The sequence below is a fragment of the Urtica dioica genome, chromosome 1 (genome assembly GCF_054948205.1).
Source record: "Urtica dioica subsp. dioica isolate 48M chromosome 1, U.dioica_male_clone48M_v1_H2, whole genome shotgun sequence".
NCBI lineage: Eukaryota > Viridiplantae > Streptophyta > Magnoliopsida > Rosales > Urticaceae > Urtica > Urtica dioica.
The window spans coordinates 12,008,686-12,031,864 of record NC_142756.1 but is presented as its reverse complement, the minus strand read 5'-3'; the positions used below and the strand labels follow the sequence as shown (position 1 = coordinate 12,031,864).

General features: G+C 37.5%; 1 protein-coding gene across 1 annotated transcript; it reads left to right on the top strand.

Moving 5' to 3' along the window:
* Positions 1-14,828: 14,828 nt before the first annotated feature.
* On the top strand, positions 14,829-20,709 carry LOC149407249 (Bifunctional inhibitor/lipid-transfer protein/seed storage 2S albumin superfamily protein). The gene has a single exon (XM_089612288.1). It carries the CDS (start codon positions 14,864-14,866, stop codon positions 20,426-20,428), a length of 5,565 nt encoding a protein of 1,854 aa, XP_089468414.1. The 5' UTR covers positions 14,829-14,863; the 3' UTR covers positions 20,429-20,709.
* Positions 20,710-23,179: the final 2,470 nt, after the last annotated feature.

Genomic DNA, 23,179 nt, shown 5'->3' with positions numbered 1-23,179 from the left:
CCAGTTTTAGAAAAGAAAACAAAGTAAAGGGGGGGCACTGTAGCCTCTTTTATTTTAAACTTGGGTGACCATTGTTTTGCAATACTTGGTGGCTTTATTAGTACATACCTTTTAAAAACTACAAATATATTAACTTATTGACCCATTGATAAATTGTCTCTAATTCCATTGAGATACTCTTTATCACATGATCTTATCCATTAGTTGAGATATTTTCTAATTCAGTTAGAAATATTTTCCCATCGAACAAATCTTATATATTAGTTGAGATGTTTTCTCAATAACCAATAATGAACCATAATGTTGAATCCTTTGATACATGTTTTCAAGTTTGACAAAATCAATGGTAATAGCTGTTCAAGACAGTCTGCAACAAAGTATTCAATGCCTCGGATTACTTAAGTCACATGTTCCTCCTCGCGGATAGAACTGAAAACATTCTATTTTTATTTAAGATCTTTAAGAAAGTATATTATTAGATATTTAGTTTCCGATAATACATAGTTGTGAAGATTTTGTGCATACCTAATAAAACTCTCCAAGTGTTGTGTGTCATTTTTCACTTTTTGTCAATTCACGCCGACTTTAGCCTTGAGTCAGTCTCTCTGTCTTGGAGATCTTCCTCGAGAGCTAGTTCAAGATTGCTTGTTACTAATGTACTTTATTTGTGCAGAGTTTGTGTTTGATGATTCAATCTTCGGAAGAGGATTGCGTAAAAAAGAGAAAGAATATCTGATCTAGTGAGAACTTAGATTTCAATCTATTGGAGAATCAAAAAAATTAGACGTTTGAGATGGAGTCTTCAAACTCACCGGACTTAAAAGTCTTTCTGAGTAGACACTTTATCACAAAACATGATTATAAAAACTCTGTGTCCTTTAATACTTTCTCATTTTAATCATTCATTTGATTATTTTAATTGATCGTGCATAAACAATCAGTAGTTCAACTATTTATCACTAATAATAATTGAACAACCATCTCATAACACCCGTAACACCTTCAATAATTTCACATAAGTAATTTCATATAAGGTGACATAATCTCACCTATATCCTATAATTTGGGAAACCATATCATTAATAAGACAAGCTTCATAAAAGTACATTTAATTAGTTATTCACCAAAACAATTTTAAAAATACAAAACGTGTACATATAGTTGAAAGTGTGTTAGGCGAAAAATATTCGCGTTATGAGCAAGAATTCAGTTATATTATTATTACTATTATTTATTCTTTTATTATTATTATCATTAAACGAGGCAGTAATGTTTTTGAAGACCAAAACAATAATTTTTATTTTTGTAGTATGTCATGGATGTGCAACGGTGCGTAACTGCACAAATATATAGCTTTTTACGAGATATGCAAAATTTAATATATTTTGTGGAGGCAAACTTGAGACTAAAAAGAAGCTTCCTTGGCCAGTTGAATCTTTTCGTCATATGCAATTGATTTGGCTTTCAATTGGATAAATGCTAGTAAGTCAGAATTTTAGATAGGTTTTGGATTTGGTCATGTGGGTATAGAGATTGCGAGTCATGCAAACGATCATTGGCTCTCGCACTTGCTTGGGATTTGTGACTGTTGGAACATGGGAGTAAAAGAGCTTCGTCTTTTTTGTTCGGTGGATATTGATTCAACTTTTAAAGCATTTAATTATGCTTGTTTTTTTTTTGTTTTTTTTTTTTGGAAATCCTTTATTATGCTTGTTGAGACATGTCCGTTAAGCTTATTTGCCAAGAAGAGAGCTAAAAACAGGAAAGTATTAAATGTCCAACAACATAATTTGAAGGGGGGAAAATCAGGAATGTTTGCCTTGTAAATAATTCAGCTATTAAGATTGAATTTTTGTCATTTAAAAACTGTCAGAAGTTTTTAATTCATAAAAGTTTAAAAACTGAAAAGAAACTTTTTGTCGTTTATAGTTTTGGAATTAACCGCGAAAAGATTAATTTGTTAAAACATTTTCAAGGACCAACTTTTTGAAAACGGTATAGTATACTAGTTAAAGATATTTAGCAAGGAATAATTAACATTTAGATTACGTTTGGAACCTCAGTTTTGTTACAACAAATGTGAATTTGAAGGCAAATTACTTCAAGATTTTTTTAAATATTTTTTTTTATATATATATAAACTAGATATTTCAAACTTAGTATTTAACAAAATAACCAAAATTTCATAAATTAGTTAATTTTAATCATTTATAATGTAAAAATACTAATATATTCATAATTATTTTCAAAATAATTAATCTAAATTTCTAAAATTTTAATGTACTGAACACACCGTGTAGAAGTATGCGCTTAACTCACTCCAAAAAAATATAGTTGAAGAGTGAAAATTGGCAAATCCTAATACGGAGAGCAAGTTACTTAAATACCAAACTATGTGAAACTTTTTGGTAATTTTCGTAATTTTCTCAAATTAAAGAGTACGTAAGAAAATTTGATTTTTATTTCTTCTATCTGATTTTTCGAGTTCAAAACATACGCCTAACCACAAAATTTCTATCATCTCAAAACTTGCAATATTCTTGCAGTGGTTAATGCCATATTTTTCTCATAAATAAGATAGTCCAATTCTATCCTGTCTTGCCCCTAAGCTAAGATATTTTCCACCGTATGTATATATATATATATATATATATATATATATATATATATATATGTATGTATGTATATAATTCTCAAATTTCAACGGCTTCAATCAGTTCAATGAAGTGATGCAGCTGAAGCATAGTACTAGGCGTGGCATTGTTGAAAAATATCCTGTTCAATTATTTTGATTTCTTTGCCAATAAGCAATCACTCCACTTTTTTTTTCTTCTTTTTCTGCTTCATAACACCAATAAATTATAGGGATGACATGTGATTTCCTTGGAATATTGTACTATATAAAACTATGGCTGTCAAATAGCCATTTGACAGTTAGCTAGTAGTATACAGTTAGCTAGGTTTCATTAGATTCAATGTAAATAGTGGTATTATAGAAGGTACTTTTTATGGAAGTATATCTATTCCCATTAACTATAACCTTTATAGTTTACCTGTCTCTGTTGCCAAAACTGATGGTCTATTAAAAATACAAAAAATTAGAAAAATAGTCAACTTAAACGTTTGATATTGCTAAATAGCCAATGTTTGGTAAATATTATGTAAATAGTCATAAATGATGATGTAGCTTAATATGACAGTGGCTATTTACTTGATATTTACATTTGTAAATATATAAAAATGGTTATTTACCTAATATTTACCAAACCTTGGCTATTTAGCAATTCTCAACGTTTAAGTTGGCTATTTTGCTAAATTACCCTTAAAAATATGGGTAATTTAGCAAAATAGCCAAATCAAACCTTTAACATTGCTAAATAGCCAAGGTTTTATAAATACTAAGTAAATAGCCAGATATCATTTAAGACACTTCTACATTTACTAAAAAGCCCAGACATTTCCCGCCCATAAGCACACGGTTTACATAATTAAAAAAAAAAGAGGTAACGTGTAAACGAGAATCAAGGAAGTAATAACTACAAATTAATTACCGATTATCTCTCCACCAATATTCAATCTGCCATTAAAAAAAAATCTCTGTTAATGTATCTTCATTTGTAGTAAAATGTAATCATGTTTCAGTGTTAATGTATGAGAAAAACCATTGTGAATGCGTTTAGAATTTTGGGTGTTTGGATGTTAGAATGAAAAAAATAGGTGTTGACATATTTTGCAGTAAATCTGAGTAAATATTGGGCAGTTTAAATTTTTGTCGTGTGTAAATCTTTATTTACACATATTTACACCGAGTATGTCAATCCTTGGATTTTACAATAATGTATGGTTGTTAATATCTGTAGTAAATGTGTGCAAATATTAAGTACTATTATATTTGGTTATTTGAAAGTGTTTATTTACGCATATTTACTGCATAAGTTGTCGTAATCTTAACTTATTTACATATATTTAAATAATAAACGATACAATGTATTTCTGGTCGAAAATATCAGAAATAATCTATAAAAAGAAACAAATAAATTACAACTTCCACGTCCATTTGGTTCCTAAAATAAAGGGAATCATAAATGGACTAAATCATGTTCACACTTATATCAGGAAAACAATTCAAAAAATTTCGCGAAAAAATTTAAACCGAAAATTCAAATATTTAATGCAAAATTCAAACGCACATGGGCAATTTTTGGAAATAAAAAAACCTATTATTGGGCCACGTCATCGGCATGGCTATTTACTTAGTATTTACAAAACCTTGGCTAAATAGCAAATAATAAGGTTTGATTTGGCTATTTTGCTAATTTTTTGTAAAAATATCTGTATACCCATTTAGACTTTGTTTTAAGATTAACTACTAGTTGACCGTGATTAGCCAATCAAGCGGTGCTTAATTACTCGACGTAAATTGAGTTTTTTTTTTTTTTTTTTTTTTTTTTTGCTCAAGTAAATTGAGCTACCTATGTACTGCAAACAAATCTTCGACTTTTTAAATTTCATGGCAACAGCATACTGTTATAGACTTAATAGTGTTATTTCATATTAATCTTGAAATATACGGGAATTGGCCGACATAAGCCCGTTATTTTGTCATATTATACTCTTGCGCTTACGCGGTTATAAATGAACATGCAATGACATTTAAGGGTTTATGTCTTCCTTGTTTTATAGTGAGAAATTGGTGGAATTGAGTCCCCAAGTATGAAAATGGGTTGAGAACGAATGAATTTAGATCTCCAGAAGTCACTTTAATAAATAGTATTTTTGGTTTAATACAAAATTATGTAGGGACACTGATTGTAAATAAGCGTGCGATTCTTTTGGGATTTACCATAATTTCCAAAGCGATGTTATCTGGACAGTTGTCAAACTCATACAATATTTTCGTGTTCACTCATATCTATATATACTAGTTTACACACCATTGCCTTTCATGGCGTGTCAGGATTTTTTTTTTCTCCTTCAAAGGCGACTATAAAGTTATTTTCATTAAATTTTACCTTAAAATATCATATGAGAAACTACAAAGGAATAAATGAACAAGGGGTAATATCTATTATATATCCTAAAGGTTGGTGAGAGATGTTTATTGAAAGAAATTAAAAAAATTATAAAACGATTCTTAATCAAAAGGAGAAAAAAAAGTATCAAAGAAAAGCAAATAAGGAAATTAAAAATAAATTTTCATTAGGATGACACCATTCAAATAATTATTTGTTTAAAACATACCGGAAAATTAATATTAAATCAAATATTTTATAACATTCCCTTGTAGTCTTTATCATTTTTTTAGGCGAATTAAATGGTATATCTATATAAAATAAATAAACTTTTTTCATAGCTAGTGCCCTTTGCTTTCTTCCTATGATTATTATCTTTTATTGTATTTTTTTTAGTTATTGAGTTTAAATATGTGGGGTGAGTATTCTAATAATTCACGAGCATTATGTGATATCAATATATATTCATGTTTTTTTTCTTTTTTAATGTAGTGTTATTTATTCCCTAATAAAATGTTGTACTATCTATGTAATGAAGATTATTATTATTTTTTTAATAAAGGGCAACTAGGCCAGTAGTCCATTGTCCATCTTTTTATAAGCTCAAATTTCATTTTATTAAAAAATAGTACACAATCCGCAGTAAATTAAATTAACTTGGGCTAGAATACAAAAAGGAGTTCAATGAAATAGTTAGTTGTAACAAATTTCTTTATTATAATTGCATAGTTGATTATTTAATAACTTATTATCAATTTAAAGAAAATATTACGCATAATTAATAAATAAATTACAATAATATTATTATATATGTAATTAGACATATAATGAGTAGTTAATGAAATTAAAAAACTTAATCAAAAAACATATTCTTAGAAAACTTTAGTGTAAAATATGGCGTACTATCATTGGAGTAAAACAACTTGGTTTAAAAATTATATTATATTAAGTATAAAAAATTACACTATCATCGATATTATCTTCAATTGAGAACTCTAAAACGGCATAGATGGAATCGAGGTTCTTCAATATTAGCACCAAAATTTTATATTTGGTACAATGTTCACAACAAATAAATAATGTTACAGTAAACTCGGTCAAAATCTATATTCATTTGATGTAAATATAACACCAATTTAAACATGATTTAAATTAAATTAAATCAGATTAAATAATTAATAGATATAAATTTCAGATCAGACATATATAATATAGTAGATAATTAGATTGAATAAATTAAATTAAAAGCATATTCTTAGAAGATCTTATTTTGTTTCTAAAAGAAGCTGATTGGAATATATATATATATATATATATATATATATATATATATATATATATATTTGCATCTTGATAGCTATATTCATAAAGAGTTTCACCATTATTTGGAAGGACACTCTCGGCCTAAACATGTATCGAGACAAATGCGAACGTAATGGGAACATAAAATATTATGTACAGATTTTTGAAATTATAATTTACATGTGTCAGTAATAGTTTTTTATTTTTATTTTTATTAAAGCATATTTCAGTGATAATGTCCGTACTGTAAAATTGCTGCATATATGTAGCTTTCACAGAACAAATTTTTTATATATCTATCTGGTTTTTGCAGCTGCATGTTACTACGTACTATAAAACAAAAATCATTAATATTTAAAAATTAACTCATTTTTTATTTTTAAATTTTGTTTTCTGATTCTAATTTTAAATTTAAAAAATAGATTTAGAATTACGTTTCAGAATATTTTAAAATGTTGTTTGGTTATGTTTTACATTCAATTGTTTTAGAGTTTAATTTAAAATATAAGAAAGATAAAATAGAAAACGCATTTTCATTGTTTTCTGTTTTCAAAAGAAATTTCAAAGAAAAAGAAACATGATTATAAATCTGTTTTCTAAATTAATAACTAAACATGTTTTCTAAAAGTGTTTTCTAGAATTTAGAATTAGAAAACAGAAAACAAATTTAGAAAACTAAACCAAACAGGGGCTATGTGTGTAGGTATATAATCGATTAACTATTAATGTTTATTATCTCAAACATAATGAATCTCAAAGTTATCCGTTCACATTGATCGATTAACTATTAAGCGGCAATTAAGTAAGTAGCTTAATAATATATCTTTCTATTAAAAAATAGTCAAAATTTTATTTTATTAAGAAAATAGCTCATCAAGTTTAAGTTAATTAAATTAATTGAACACTTAATTAATTTAATTAATTTCGGCTTGGTGTGCTATTTTCTTGATAAAATGAAACTTTAATTAGAATTTTAAAAGAAAATAAGAGATTAACTAGTTGCAACAAATTCTTCTAATCAATTCAATGTAGACTATTTTTTTTTTCTTCATAAACTATTTAATTTAGTTATTAACCCAATATATATATATATATATATATATATATATAGATAGAGAGAGAGAGAGAGAGAGAGAGAGAGAGAGAGAGAGAGAGAGAGAGAGTTACATTTGTGATTAGCCGATAATATCTTATATACACGAGACACAAGCTTAAAGCTAAAAAATGGTCAAACTTGCACTCGCTGACCAAGGAGTATATAATAAAAATAATGGGCATCTGTATCGTAAGAAGTTTGAATTCACGACGTGATTATGAAGAAGTTTTGAAATCAGAATTACAATAAAAACAACCGTAACAAATTTTGAAGTTTCGATTTCTGGACAACTTGCTTAGCGATACGACGTTGAACAACTTTACATACAAAATCAACAAAAATACGTTTTTTTTCCAGAAACAGGCACACTAATTTCACTCACACATCAGAGCGAATATTTTTATGAGTGAGTCCTGAAATTATAAAAGATTTTCCGATGCAGTATATGATATGACCACATCCACATATGGTTTCATTATGAAACAAAAACGGAAACGTACGTCAGGAAAAACAAGGATCGGCAATAACTAAGTGTGAATATAATTATGACAAAAATCAGATAATATTAGAAACAAAGATTTGTGTGGTCGAAATTTAAAGCGAAGAAACTAATTGACATGTCAATTTTCAAGGATATATAATATCTTGAGATTAATTTTGTCCCTTTATACGGGCTTTATTTTATTTTTCCAGTGTTTTTTTAAAGATAAAAATCATATCTAGAGCTGCAAGAATCTTCACATGCCGAGTTTTTTCAATCATTTTCTTCCGCTCACGGACTCAACAGTCGCTACATGTTAAAAGAAAAGTTATCAAAGTACGCTGTAAAGCTTGTATATTAATTATATTCGAGAATTGATGTTCAAAATAAGTAAGGAAAAATTACGAATTTTTTAATAAATAAAGTTAAATCATACTTTAATTATTGTCACATAGGTCATTTGATTATATTTTTAAAAATTATCAAACATAAATTAGATCCAAAATTAAAATAAATATATATATATATATTTATATATAATTACATGAATTAAGGTACAAAATTATAGAATAATGAACAATTTTAATAAAATAGAACGATTTGACTACCATGGTATTTAAAAAAAAAAAAATCCAGATTCTTAACGCCAATTACTTCTCAGAATTTTCTGATCGATTTATTCTGAAATATTTTGAGGTCTGTATTTGCTAGTTCATGGGATGTGTTTTAAACTTCTCCCCCTTAATTTCAGCAATTCGCTATGCTCAATTAACAAATCATCGTTGCGAGTCTTTATTATTCATTTTCGTTGAAATATAAATTTTGTTTTGGCATTTTCATTCTTCTTTCGCGTCAATTATCTTAATCATTAATTTTTAGCATCATCATAATCCATTTTCAACATCAATCACGGTAAATATCTTCATCATATATTTCAGCATATTAGATACATTTATCAGGGTTTTGGTCATAGTACATTCAATGATGGGGTTGTCCCGTTGATTGTTTTCAATTGTAGAATCAAAATGGCAATTTCCTTGTTTACGGTTGGTTAAAATTAAATCATGTATGCTGATGATTCATTTTCGTTTATGATTCGTAATATATTTTCTCTTTTGATTGGCAAATACTTACAAAAAAAAAAAAAAAGAATATTTTAGAAGGTCACTTATAAAAATATCAAACGAATTTTAAAAATTCTTTTGATTTATCGTTTCTATTTTTTTGTAGTTGCTTTTAATTTTTGTCACAATTTAGACATGACAAGTCGTTTCTAATTTTTTTTTTACGTATATTTTTTATATATATATATATATATATATATATATTTTAAATGTAAGCGATTCAAATTTGCTTTTAAAAAAAAAATTATATTGACTTTAGAAGAGACTAATAAACTATTATCATGTCGCTTCTAAAATGTAAGTCAAAATCGATTTTAAACCCTTAAGTTGCTTTTTTTTTCTCCTTTCTCAGTGTGACGTGCATAATAAACAAAACAAAAAAATCATAACCTCCCACCTGTTATGACCTCGCGACGGCAGCTCCTTTGCCTCTCTCTCATTATTCTAACTTTCTATCCATACAGCTCCATTGTGCTCCACCGGACCTTTGCACAGCTCTTTTATAAAAGGCTTCTCAAATGGATATATTGATAAAAGCTAAGGACCTATATTGCAAGAATAGCGCAAAGGAAATTCAGAAACTTTTACATGAGAAAGATGAAAAGTTGACCACAAACAATAATAAATACAACAAAATAACATTCGGGTTACCCCGTGTATGCAGGTAACCAGTCATTATACGATTACTACACGAATCACGAGAGAAAACACCTATCTTCACATGTTGTAGATTGCAATTTTATATATGTGCCTTGCCCGAATGAGATTCATGCCCAAAGAAAATCATATCTTAAGTATGAGATTCAGATTTGAAGAAATATTCAAAACCATACCGATTAAAGATCGGGCGATACAAAAACCAGATATAATAAGTCTAGATTATTGAAATATATATATATATATATATATATATATATATATATATATATATATACTCTTAGGTCAAGAGTCTTCCACTGGTCAAAATCACCGGAGTCTTCGTATCCCAATATGTAACAATAATGAAGATTAAAAGTCTAAGTCTTGATTGTTTGGAAAAGAGAAAGCGACGGCGGCTAGAGTTCGGGGGAGAGAGCTTTTTAGAAGCAAAAATTGCTGAGATTTTTGAAATATGGAGTTCAAATAAATGACGATATTGACTATTTAATCTATTTTTTATAAAGTATGTTTAGTAGTTTTATAGAAAGTAATGGTTTATATGTCATTTCATGCATTGTTTATAATGGTTTATGATTATTTTACAATATCAACTAAACATCAATCATTCTGTAAGCTTTTATTTTTTTAATTTTGAAAATTAGCTACAGTATCCAAGAATGGCCATAAACATTTAATCAGTCAATATATATATATATATATATATATATATATATATATATATATATATATATATATATATATATACAGAATTACCTAAAGGTTAATTCTGAATTAGCGTTACGTACTAGTAGCTTGATACTAATTAATAAAAAGAAATTGATAGCAATAATACTATTTGCTCGTCATTTATCAAAAATCAACCAAAACTCAAATATTTTGACACATTTAGTACCAAATCGGTCACGAACTGCAACCAATTCGTGACCATTGTGTCACATTATCAACTCAGTTCGTGACCGATTTGATAGATATGTCAATATTTGAGTTTTGGTTGATTTTTGGTAAGTGACAAGCAATTTGTATTATTGTTGTCAATTTCCCATTAATAAAAATTAATATAATTGTTTATTTCCATTGCCAATTTCCTCCTCAACACTACTACACATATAGGCATCGGGTGCGATGAAAGTCGCACCCGATGCTCAGAATGTCGCATCCGAAAGTTCTTCAGGTGAGACATTGTCGCACCCAAAAGTCCGTCGCTAAAGGCTTCGGGTGCGACATGTCGCACCTAAAAGTGTCGCATATTAGGTGCGACACTTTTAGATGCGACATGTTGCACCCGAAGTCGCACATATTTGGCTTAAGAAAATTTCAAAAAACGAGTATTAGGTGCGACGTGTCGCACCTAATACGTTATTTTAATTAATTTTTTTTTTACAAATTTACAGTGAGGGCTGAGTTGGCCGGTGAGGGCGAGACCGCGAAGGCTAAGGCCGGCGAGGGCGAGGTCGGCGAAGGCGAGGGCGGCGAGAGTGAGGCCGGCGAGGGCGAGACCGGTGAAGGCTGAGGCCGGCGAGAGCGAGGGAGGAAGGGCGGCGAGGGCTAGGGGCGACGAGGGCGAGACCGGCGCTGTGACGGGGCGAACACGGCCTCGCGGTCTTGGATGGTTGAGGTGCTCTGTTGGAGGGCGGAGAGCAAAAGAAATCGCGGTCTTGGGCAGAGGAGGTGCTCGACGGAGGTGCTCGGCGAGCGAAGGTGTCGAAGGAGGAGCTCGGTGGAGGTGGTCGAAGGAGGAGATCGTGTTTGATGATGTGTGAACGGCGAGCTCCGGCGCGGAGGAGGGACGGCGAGCAGAGAGAGAGAGAGAGAGAGAGAGAGACTATGTGAAGAAGAAGAAAGATCGGTAGTTTATAATTTTAATCTAATACCATCAGGTGCGACATGTCGCACCTGTTGAGTATATTGGGTGCGGCATGTCGCACATAAATGAGCATTAAATGCAACATGTCGCACCGAATACTAAAAAAAGACATTCAATTCAGGACAGTGAAAATAAGAGAAGAGATTTTAAGCCCGCCTAAAATTTTTAAAATTTTTAGGGGTCGCACCGGATAGTATTAAGTGCGACATATAGCACCCAATACCACTTAAAATGAGCGAAATTTTTAGTTTTCTAGAAAGGTATTCGTGCGATATGTCACACCCAATGCTCATTTAGGTCCGACATGTCGCACCGAATATCCTTCCGCACCAGAAAATAAAATTTGTAGTAGTGCAAGTTTCATTGACGCTAAAAACAATTTAACTAAAAAAATGACACTAGTAAATAATTTATTGCGGAGACCCATATTTTTGGTAAACAATCACCCGGACCTGGTCACTGCGACCCCAATATTGTACCCAATAACAAACAATTTAAATAATACAAACTTAAGAGCTATGATGATTACTAAATCGATCTTAAAAACCTAAAACAAAAAAACAACAAATTGGAATAAATCAAATATACCTAACTCAACCAACGAAGCGGTAGCTCACACAATCCTCGAAGGAATCTAGCTTGCCCACGCCAGCAACATTAACCGCGTTGCTATTTTCTCGGACTGCCTCTTCAATATCTAGCACATAACTGCCTTGACCCTCCCGACAACTAAGCTAGGAATCCTACTTGATGACATACGCCACTCCATTTCCTTGTTTCCTCTTGCGCCATCGCCGATTGCCCTCAAGACTAGTAACGGCTCATCTTCTAGCCAAATTAATTTCTTTAAATTTTCAAGACCCTGTAACCTGGAACAATGATGTTCCCCGTGCTGTACTCTTTGCAGTTTTTGATGACACTGGCTGGTTTTAATTCAATAAATCTTCCCCTTTATCAAAAAGAAAAAAAAAATGCATACCGAAGGAATTCTTTGTAAATGAACAAACCTTAAAAACTAATTCGAATATATTAAGTTTTCATATTATATATTATATATAGTAAATATTTTTTTTGTAAGAAATTGTAATTATAGGGAATCAGGTACATATAATTATAAATTTAGTAATGATTTTTAAATGGGTAAAGTATGAGTATCTTTGATAATTTACTTAAAAATCATATCATACCCATATCAATATAGTTTTTTTTTTTTTTTTTTGGATAATACTAATATCTTACTCATAAAGGTGTTGCGGATACGTGAGATACGTGAGTAAAATTACCATCCCTAATTACCATATCATCGATTTGACGATTTAATAAAAATGTTGAAAGATAGACTAAAATGAAATTTTAAACGCGATTAAGTTAGTGTCATAGCTTGAGCATAGAATATATATGTATGTATATATATACATACACATGTCAACGAAAAGGGACAATCAAATGCGATTCCAAAAAAGAGAATAAGAAAAAGAAGAACGACAATCAATTAAATTCATGGTGCACGTTATTTCGTGATCCCAAGTTGTGTTTTACCAATGGTCGCCCGGTTTTGAAAAAATGTAATAAGTGCGTGTATGAGAGAGAGAGAGAGAGACTGTAGTGTCCATTCAGCTAATGATTAATAGGCGGGGTCGGTAAACTTTTTTATATACTCTGGAACGAGACAAAACTGCATTATTTATTTACAGTACCATTACACATATACAGGGACGGAGTAGGGTCGGAGTGCCGAGTGCTCTAAGGTCCATGCCCCGATATATGTTATTTTCCTTTAAAATTATTTATTGTTATTTAATTATAATTATTTTTAAAAAAATAGTCATACCTATGGTTTATTACTTTGTTTTAATTAAATTAGCCCTACATGAACATACGATAAAAGTGAATAATTCGTGCTTTTGTATACTGCTTATCTGGTAAATCTATATGTTTGGAATTTCATAACTGGATAATTTTACCACATGTACTATATGTGATGCATTATATAATGCTTTTACGGTATATAAACTAACAGGCACTAGCTAGCACATGTAATAGTATCAAAATAGGTAAGAGATATAGTTTATTTAAATTTAAAATTATCTATATCTAAAATTAGAAAAATAGTCTAAATTAATAATATATATATCCTTTCTATGAAAAATTAGGCATGAGTTACATTATATGAATAATATGCAGTTATTGAAATAGTCTATTCTAGTATCAAGTCACTAATGCTACCTGCTAGTACTTAATGTTATGAAATTAATGTGACCATATATATATCGTCTTTTGATTCACAAGTAATACGATCGAGCACTAGCTAGCAGCTCGTGCTTCAAAGCGATTAGTGTAAATAACAACATTTTCATGATAAGAGCTAGTTCATATTATAAAACAAGATAATAGCTAGATAGTACGTCAATCATATGTTTATAACATTCTCATGGTATCAGCTACCTAACAACTACTTTAAAGGATTTTTGGTAAATAAGAACTAAACACTAATGAAGTATAAGGAAGTGTAGGAATATAATATATTTACACTATAAATTTATATTGTCAGTATCTTATTTAAATTCTGAATATATGCAAGAAACTAAAAAATATGAAAATAATTATTATTGTTATAGCGTTATCTGGTTAAGCATCTGAATTACAGTTCCAATAGTCTTTATATAAATGAGTTAACAACACTAAAAAAAAATAAACCAAGTAATGCATAGACAAATTAGAAAATTGAGAGAGAGAGAGAGAGAGAGAGAGAGAGAGAGAGAGAGAGAGAGAGAGAGCCAAGTTTTGGGTAAAAGTTTCATATTAAATACGCAGATATATAATAATTTATTCAGAAACAGTGGTTTGTTGAGTTTTAGGTGCTGTATTGCATGAGATTACAGAGATTTATCTAAATTGTATCGCTAGTGTGTAGTATCGACTAATATTTTATTTTAAATAAAATCTAAACCATTTGACAAAAGCTACAGTTCTAATGAGTAATTAACTGTAATATAATGAAAGAATTGCTTATTAGCTAATTATTATAATTTGGTCCAAACTCGATCTATAGCTTTTTGCATCACAAGAAAAAAGAAGATTAATTATAATGACTATTTTATAAGAGAATATTTTATAAAACGTCAATATCTGCATCAACGGTATAACTAGTATATCGCACTCCAGTAAACGGTTAATGAAAATAATAAGAATATTGCTCTCTCTCTCTCTCTCATACACACGTACGCACAACCCAAGTGCTACAACATCTATAAATAGACACCTCATGATAGAGTATGTAAATCTCAGCCACGACACATTGTCACTAGTAAGCAGCAGAGCCCAATGGGGAAGCTAACGAAAACCAGCTTGGCTCTCCTCTTACTACTAAACCTGACAACGGTGCTCTCAGAAACTATTGCTAGCAAATCAAACTGCCCAACCCCTGAACACCCTCCAAAGCACCATCCGAAGCACCCCCCAAAACACCCACCGAAACACCCACCAAAACACAAACCTCCCCACCATGGCCACCCCAAACCTCACCCTCACCCTAAACCCCATCCTCCAAAACCCCACCCTCACCCCAAACCTCCCTCCGTTAAACCTCCTCCCATAGTCGTCACTCCGCCGCCGTATAAACCACCACCGAGTGTTCCTAACCCTCCGCCCTCGACCTCTCCACCAGTGGTGCCGAAACCGCCACCCTCCACTCCCTCGCCGGTTATTCCTAGGCCCCCTCCATCCACCCCAACACCGGTCGCTCCTAAGCCTCCACCTTCCACTCCAGCCCCAATTATTCCAAAGCCGCCGCCGTCAACTCCCGCGCCAGTGGTACCAAAGCCTCCACCTTCCACTCCATCACCGGTTATTCCTAAGCCGCCTCCGTCCACCCCAACGCCGATCGTTCCAAAGCCTCCACCTTCTACTCCGGCACCAGTTGTTCCAGAGCCGCCACCGTCAACTCCCGTGCCAGTGGTACCGACGCCACCACCTTCTACTCCGGCGCCAGAAGAACCTAAACCGCCACCTTCTACCCCAACTCCGATGATTCCCAACCCGCCGCCTTCTATTCCGGCCCCAGTGGTGCCGAAACCACCACCTTCTACACCAACACCAGTTGTTCCAAAGCCACCACCCTCAACCCCCGCACCAATGGTTCCAATGCCACCACCTTCCACCCCAGCACCGATTATTCCCAAACCGCCACCATCCACTCCTGCACCAGCTGTTCCTAAACCACCGCCGTCAACCCCAACACCTATAGTGCCAATGCCACCACCTTCCACACCAACGCCGGTTGTTCCCAAGCCGCCACCTTCTACTCCTACACCAGTAGTGCCTAAGCCGCCGCCTTCCACTCCTACGCCAGTCGTTCCGAATCCACCACCTTCAACTCCCACTCCGGTGATGCCAAAGCCGCCACCTACTACACCACCGGTTGTTCCGAACCCGCCACCATCTACTCCTGTGCCGGTTGTTCCTAAGCCGCCACCGTCTACTCCGACACCAGTAGTACCAAAACCTCCACCTTCCACACCTACTCCAATAATTCCTATACCGCCACCATCCACTCCAACGCCGGTCATTCCTAAACCGCCACCATCCACTCCAGAGCCAGTTCTTCCCAAGCCACCCCCATCCACCCCAGCGCCTGTTCTTCCCAAGCCGCCACCCTTAACCCCCGCGCCAATGGTTCCTTTACCACCCCCATCTACCCCAACACCGATCATTCCCAAGCCGCCACCATCAACACCCACTCCAATCGTACCGAAACCGCCACCTTCAACGCCAACCCCAATTGTTCCAAAACCACCACCTTTAACTCCAGCGCCAACGTTGCCAAAGACTCCACCTTCAATGTCACCACCTGTTGTTCCAAAACCACCACCATCCACTCCAGAACCTGTTATTCCTAAGCCGCCACCATCCACCCCATCACCGATAGTGCCGAAACCACCACCTTCTACTCCATCACCAATTATTCCCAAACCACCACCCTCTACTCCTGCCCCCGTGGTCCCAAAGCCACCACCTATAACACCTGCACCAGTTACTCCTAAACCGCCGCCATCCACTCCAACGCCAGCTGTTCCTCCACCTTCAACTCCAGCACCGATTGTTCCCAAGCCACCGCCCTCCACGCCAACTCCAATTGTTCCCAAGCCACCGCCATCAACTCCTGTACCAATTGTTCCAATGCCGCCACCTTCCACCCCTGCGCTGGTAGTACCATCACCGCCGCCATCAACTCCTTCCCCTGTGGTTCCGAAGCCGCCTCCTACCACCCCTGCTCCGGTTGTTCCCAAACCCCCACCATCTACTCCAACACCAGTTGTGCCCAAACCGCCACCATCAACTCCTGCGCCAGTTGTTCCTAAACCACCGCCATCCACCCCTGTTCCGGTTATTCCTATGCCGCCGCCTTCACCAGTGATGCCAAAACCTCCTCCATCCACACCAACGCCAAGTATTCCTAAGCCACCGCCGTTAACTCCAACTCCTATTAAGCCAATTCCACCGCCTTCCACTCCTGCGCCAGTGGTTCCTAAGCCACCTCCTTCTTCACCAGCACCAGTTGTTCCCATGCCGCCACCATCTACTCCCACACCGGCAATTCCTATGCCTCCGCCATCCACCCCACCACCGGATATTCCTAAGCCGCCACCATCTACTCCTCCACCGGTTGTTCCAATGCCGCCTCCATCTACCCCAGCACCAGTGGTGCCAAAGCCACCACCGTCTACCCCAACGCCGGTTAAGCCGTTACCACCACCTTCCACCCCAGCTCCAATCGTTCCGATGCCGCCTCCTTCTACTCCTGCGCCAGTGGTTCCCAAACCACCGCCTTCCAATCCACCACCGGTTAATCCTAAGACACCGCCTCTCACTCCACCACCGATTGTTCCCAAGCCGCCGCCATCTATTCCTGCACCAGTTGTACCTATGCCTCCACCGTCTACCCCTCCACCAACGGTTCCAAAACCGCCACCGTCTACCCCACCACCTGGTGTTCCCATGCCGCCTCCATCTACTCCCACACCAGTAGTGCCAAAGCCTCCACCATCGACTCCGACACCAACTGTTCCCAAGCCACCTCCGTCTACTCCTCCACCGATTGTACCTATTCCACCGCCTTCCACTCCTGCGCCAGTGGTTCCTAAGCCACCTCCTTCTTCACCAGCACCAGTTGTTCCCATGCCGCCACCATCTACTCCCACACCGGCAATTCCTATGCCTCCGCCATCCACCCCACCACCGGATATTCCTAAGCCGCCACCATCTACTCCTCCACCGGTTGTTCCAATGCCGCCTCCATCTACCCCAGCACCAGTGGTGCCAAAGCCACCGCCGTCTACCCCAACGCCGGTTAAGCCTTTGCCGCCGCCTTCCACCCCAGCTCCAATCGTTCCGATGCCGCCTCCTTCTACTCCTGCGCCAGTGGTTCCCAAACCACCGCCTTCCAATCCACCACCGGTTAATCCTAAGACACCGCCTCTCACTCCACCACCGATTGTTCCCAAGCCGCCGCCATCTATTCCTGCACCAGTTGTACCTATGCCTCCACCGTCTACCCCTCCACCAACGGTTCCAAAACCGCCACCGTCTACCCCACCACCTGGTGTTCCCATGCCGCCTCCATCTACTCCCACACCAGTAGTGCCAAAGCCTCCACCATCGACTCCGACACCAACTGTTCCCAAGCCACCTCCGTCTACTCCTCCACCGATTGTACCTATTCCACCGCCTTCCACTCCTGCGCCAGTAGTTCCTAAGCCACCTCCTTCTTCACCAGCACCAGTTGTTCCCATGCCGCCACCATCTACTCCCACACCGGCCATTCCTATGCCTCCGCCATCCACCCCACCACCGAATATTCCTAAGCCGCCACCATCTACTCCTCCACCGGCTGTTCCAATGCCGCCTCCATCTACCCCAGCACCAGTGGTGCCAAAGCCACCGCCGTCTACCCCAACGCCGGTTAAGCCTTTGCCGCCGCCTTCCACCCCAGCTCCAATTGTTCCGATGCCGCCTCCTTCTACTCCTGCGCCAGTGGTTCCCAAACCACCGCCTTCCAATCCACCACCGGTTAATCCTAAGACACCGCCTCTCACTCCACCACCGATTGTTCCCAAGCCGCCGCCGTCTATTCCTGCACCAGTTGTACCTATGCCTCCACCGTCTACCCCTCCACCAACGGTTCCAAAACCGCCACCGTCTACCCCACCACCTGGTGTTCCCATGCCGCCTCCATCTACTCCCACACCAGTAGTGCCAAAGCCTCCACCGTCGACTCCAACACCAACTGTTCCCAAGCCACCTCCGTCTACTCCCCCACCGCCTTCCACTCCTGCGCCAGTGGTTCCTAAGCCACCTCCTTCTTCACCAGCACCAGTTGTTCCCATGCCGCCACCATCTACTCCCACACCGGCCATTCCTATGCCTCCGCCATCCACCCCACCACCGGATATTCCTAAGCCGCCACCATCTACTCCTCCACCGGCTGTTCCAATGCCGCCTCCATCTACCCCAGCACCAGTGGTGCCAAAGCCACCGCCGTCTACCCCAACGCCGGTTAAGCCTTTGCCGCCGCCTTCCACCCCAGCTCCAATTGTTCCGATGCTGCCTCCTTCTACTCCTGCGCCAGTGGTTCCCAAACCACCGCCTTCCAATCCACCACCGGTTAATCCTAAGACACCGCCTCTCACTCCACCACCGATTGTTCTCAAGCCGCCGCCGTCTATTCCTGCACCAGTTGTACCTATGCCTCCACCGTCTACCCCTCCACCAACGGTTCCAAAACCGCCACCGTCTACCCCACCACCTGGTGTTCCCATGCCGCCTCCATCTACTCCCACACCAGTAGTGCCAAAGCCTCCACCGTCGACTCCGACACCAACTGTTCCCAAGCCACCTCCGTCTACTCCCCCACCGCCTTCCACTCCTGCGCCAGTGGTTCCTAAGCCACCTCCTTCTTCACCAGCACCAGTTGTTCCCATGCCGCCACCATCTACTCCCACACCCGCTATTCCTATGCCTCCGCCATCCACCCCACCACCGGATATTCCTAAGCCGCCACCATCTACACCTCTACCGGCTGTTCCAATGCCGCCTCCATCTACCCCAGCACCAGTGGTGCCAAAGCCACCGCCGTCTACCCCAACGCCGGTTAAGCCTTTGCCGCCGCCTTCCACCCCAGCTCCAATTGTTCCGATGCCGCCTCCTTCTACTCCTGCGCCAGTGGTTCCCAAACCACCGCCTTCCAATCCACCACCGGTTAATCCTAAGACACCGCCTCTCACTCCACCACCGATTGTTCCCAAGCCGCCGCCATCTATTCCTGCACCAGTTGTACCTATGCCTCCACCGTCTACTCCTCCAGCAACGGTTCCAAAACCGCCACCGTCTACCCCATCACCTGGTGTTCCCATGCCGCCTCCATCTACTCCCACACCAGTAGTGCCAAAGCCTTCACCGTCGACTCCGACACCAACTGTTCCCAAGCCACCTCCGTCTACTCCCCCACCGATTGTACCTATGCCTCCTCCATCGACCCCTGCACCGGTGGTTCCGATGCCGCCACCTTCCACCCCAATCCCACCGAAAGGGATGCCTTGCCCTACACCGCAACCACCTCCACCTTCAGAAGGGAAGTGTCCAGTGGAGGCACTGAAGATCGCGTCGTGTGTAGATGTGCTGGGCGGGCTGGTTCACATTGGGATCGGTGGTGAGGCCAAGAAGGCTTGCTGTCCGGTGTTTCAAGGAGTGTCTGACCTCGACGCTGGGCTGTGCCTCTGCACCGCCATCAAAGCCAAGGTCCTCAACGTCAACGTTCTCATTCCCATCGCTGTCCAGGTCCTCATCGATTGTGGAAAGCACCCTCCGCCGGAATTCCAGTGCCCTGCTTGATAATTTACGTACGTCCAGTTATATATTTGGTCATAATTAGTTGTGCACAACATCGTCGTGTGTCCTTTATTGTATGTGTTTCTTGTGTTTGTTCTTCATTCCCGGATAATAAAGGAAGTAGTTGTGCTACGTATTAATGCAAGTACGTGCTCATATACTTCTTAAGGGTTTTGGGCATCAGTGTTAGAATTTCGATTTTAATTAAGTGTTTTTTTTTTGGGTAAATTTATGTATTATTTGTAATGGAGTTCTCGTTCTTTACGTGAATTGAATGTTTTTTTCCTCCCTTTTACGTGGAAACTTAGTCTCTCTCTCTCTCTCTCTCTCTCTCTCATGACACGTGAAGTGAACGTGAGTATTTGTTCTGTCTGAAATTTTCTTGACCGAATATGTGTGCAGTGTAGCCAATATATTATACACAGTCTGCTGATAAAAAGAGATTAAAATAGCAGCAGTTTACAGCACCTAAAACTTCGAGGTTTTATAATTGATACAAATTGTTTATAACCAGTTTATGCCAGGTAAATATAATCAAATATATTTATAAACTTTTAGCACTCGTAAATTTGATATATTATCCGAATATTATTTTTAGCACTCGTAATTTTAATAAATTTAATATATTATCCAAATATATTTATATTAGTAAGATATAATTATATTTTTTCTTATATAACATTAACAAATCTCTCACCGGTAATATTATATTAATGAAATATCAATTATAAAATCTCCCCAATACCTTGAAATAAAAAACGTTGAAATTGCCTTATTTTTCAAGGAAAAATTGTGAAAAATAGTCATTTGAAACTTATTGAATTTAAAAAAAAAAGTTGAAATTGCTTTTATATTTCAAGGAAAAATTGTACAAAGTAGTCATTTGAAACTTATTGATTAGCAAATAGCCAAAGTTTCAACTTTTCAGCAAAATATCCAAATTAACGTTTCAAAATTTTTTTGACAGCCAAGATTAAATTTTTTAACGATTATTATAAACAATTTATTAATTTCAAAAAAATTAATCTTAGGATAAAAAAATGTTTGAAACCAAATTACTGCATATTTTGGCTATCTCACTAAATTAAAACAAACATTGACTATTTTGCAAATTCATAACTTGAATTAGCTATTTAGCTACCTCACCCATTTTCAAAAGAGAATATATAATTTACAGATACATCTTATCCCATTATATTTATCATTTTGTTTGTAGCAGACGAATTAGTATAGATAGAAAACTAGACAAATCTTTATATTTCAGCAAAAGTACTTCTAAGACTACAACAAATCTATTATACATGCATAGAAGGTTTTTAAATATGAAATTCGACTATCGGAAAAAATTCTCCGCAAGTAAATACTATACTCTTTCTGTAGAGTGACCACTTTGTGGGGAAACCGAACATGGATAGCGACGGTTTGATGGAAGATCTGGTGTTTAGGATGGACCTGCTGGCAGTCAACGACGGCGGAGATGACTGGGATCTGGATTCCGAGTCGACGGAAGGCTTTTCGAAGAAGGCCATTGTGGGCAACGCTCGAACGAAGAAGACGCTGAAGAAACAGGGACTCATGGCTCTATTGGAGGGACTTTGGGGAATCGAGTCCAAATAGAAGCTTAAGGTTTTGGAGGTGGCGGAGACGGGGACGCGATTTCATGCAATCCTGAACTCAGAAAGAGAGAGGGAATTTGTCCTGACTCGTGAACCATGGCTGTTCACTCAAGGCATGGTTCTCATAAAACCATGGCCACTCAATGGAATTTCGAAGGGAGTCTTGTTTGACTCGTTACGTCTCTGGATTCAAGTCGTCGGAATCTCCCCCCCTCCGATGGTGACACGGAAAAATGTTAACAAGATTGGAGGGCAAGGTTATCAGTCTGAAGTTGGAAAATCTGGAATTAGCAATGTTTAAAAACTACGTTTGATGCCTGGTGGAGACGCCGGTGATTGGGACGATCTATGTTGTTACGTTATATGTTGGCTTTATTTTTAGTGCAAGATGTGTGGAAAGATGTCGGTTGTTATGCTTCTACTTCTGGTGAGACATCATTCCTCCTGTGTACAGACTTTATTTCAGGCAAGTTTCCAGTATTGACAGATTGCCTCACTGGTGACTTCATTGTGAGATATTGCCTCGCTGGTGACTTTATTATGAGATATTCGTATGAGGCTGGGTAAGGAAACCCTAGTTTCACTTCCAGGCCTGTACAGCTGCTATAAAAGTCATGCGCTCCCCCTTAGCAGCTTTGACGCTTTTGATAAAACACTTAGAGCTCTTAGACGTGCAAGACCGGCGGACTGGGAGGCTTTGTGTTTTGTTGATCGCGGTGTTTTCTCTCAAACACTATTCCACAAAGATTGAGTGTCTGTGAGAGTTGGGTCTTGTGTTCTCGTGATTGAAGGTTCACGAACGGCTGAAGACTGAAAGTCATCCGAGCACAGACGGTTGCTCGAAGGGTGGAATTTAGGTTTTATTGATTTGACGATTGTAATCGGTAGGGTATTATTAGGGTACTTAAAAATCATACTCTACTCATACTCATATAATTTGTAATGGGTAATAACCGTACCATACCCATCATACTCTACTCTTTCCATCTTTATCTTTTTATTTGTAATTTCCACGTAGGCAAATAAATCTCACGTGGCAATGAAAAAATAATTCCACATGCATGATATATGTGGAATATCTCTGAATCTCTTGGATGACACCGTAGTCTTCCGAAACGTAATCTCCTGACGAACAAGA

Bases quoted from the DNA above. Each gene is read 5' to 3' on its own strand.
- LOC149407249 (XM_089612288.1), top strand. From the start codon at position 14,864: ATGGGGAAGCTAACGAAAACCAGCTTGGCTCTCCTCTTACTACTAAAC.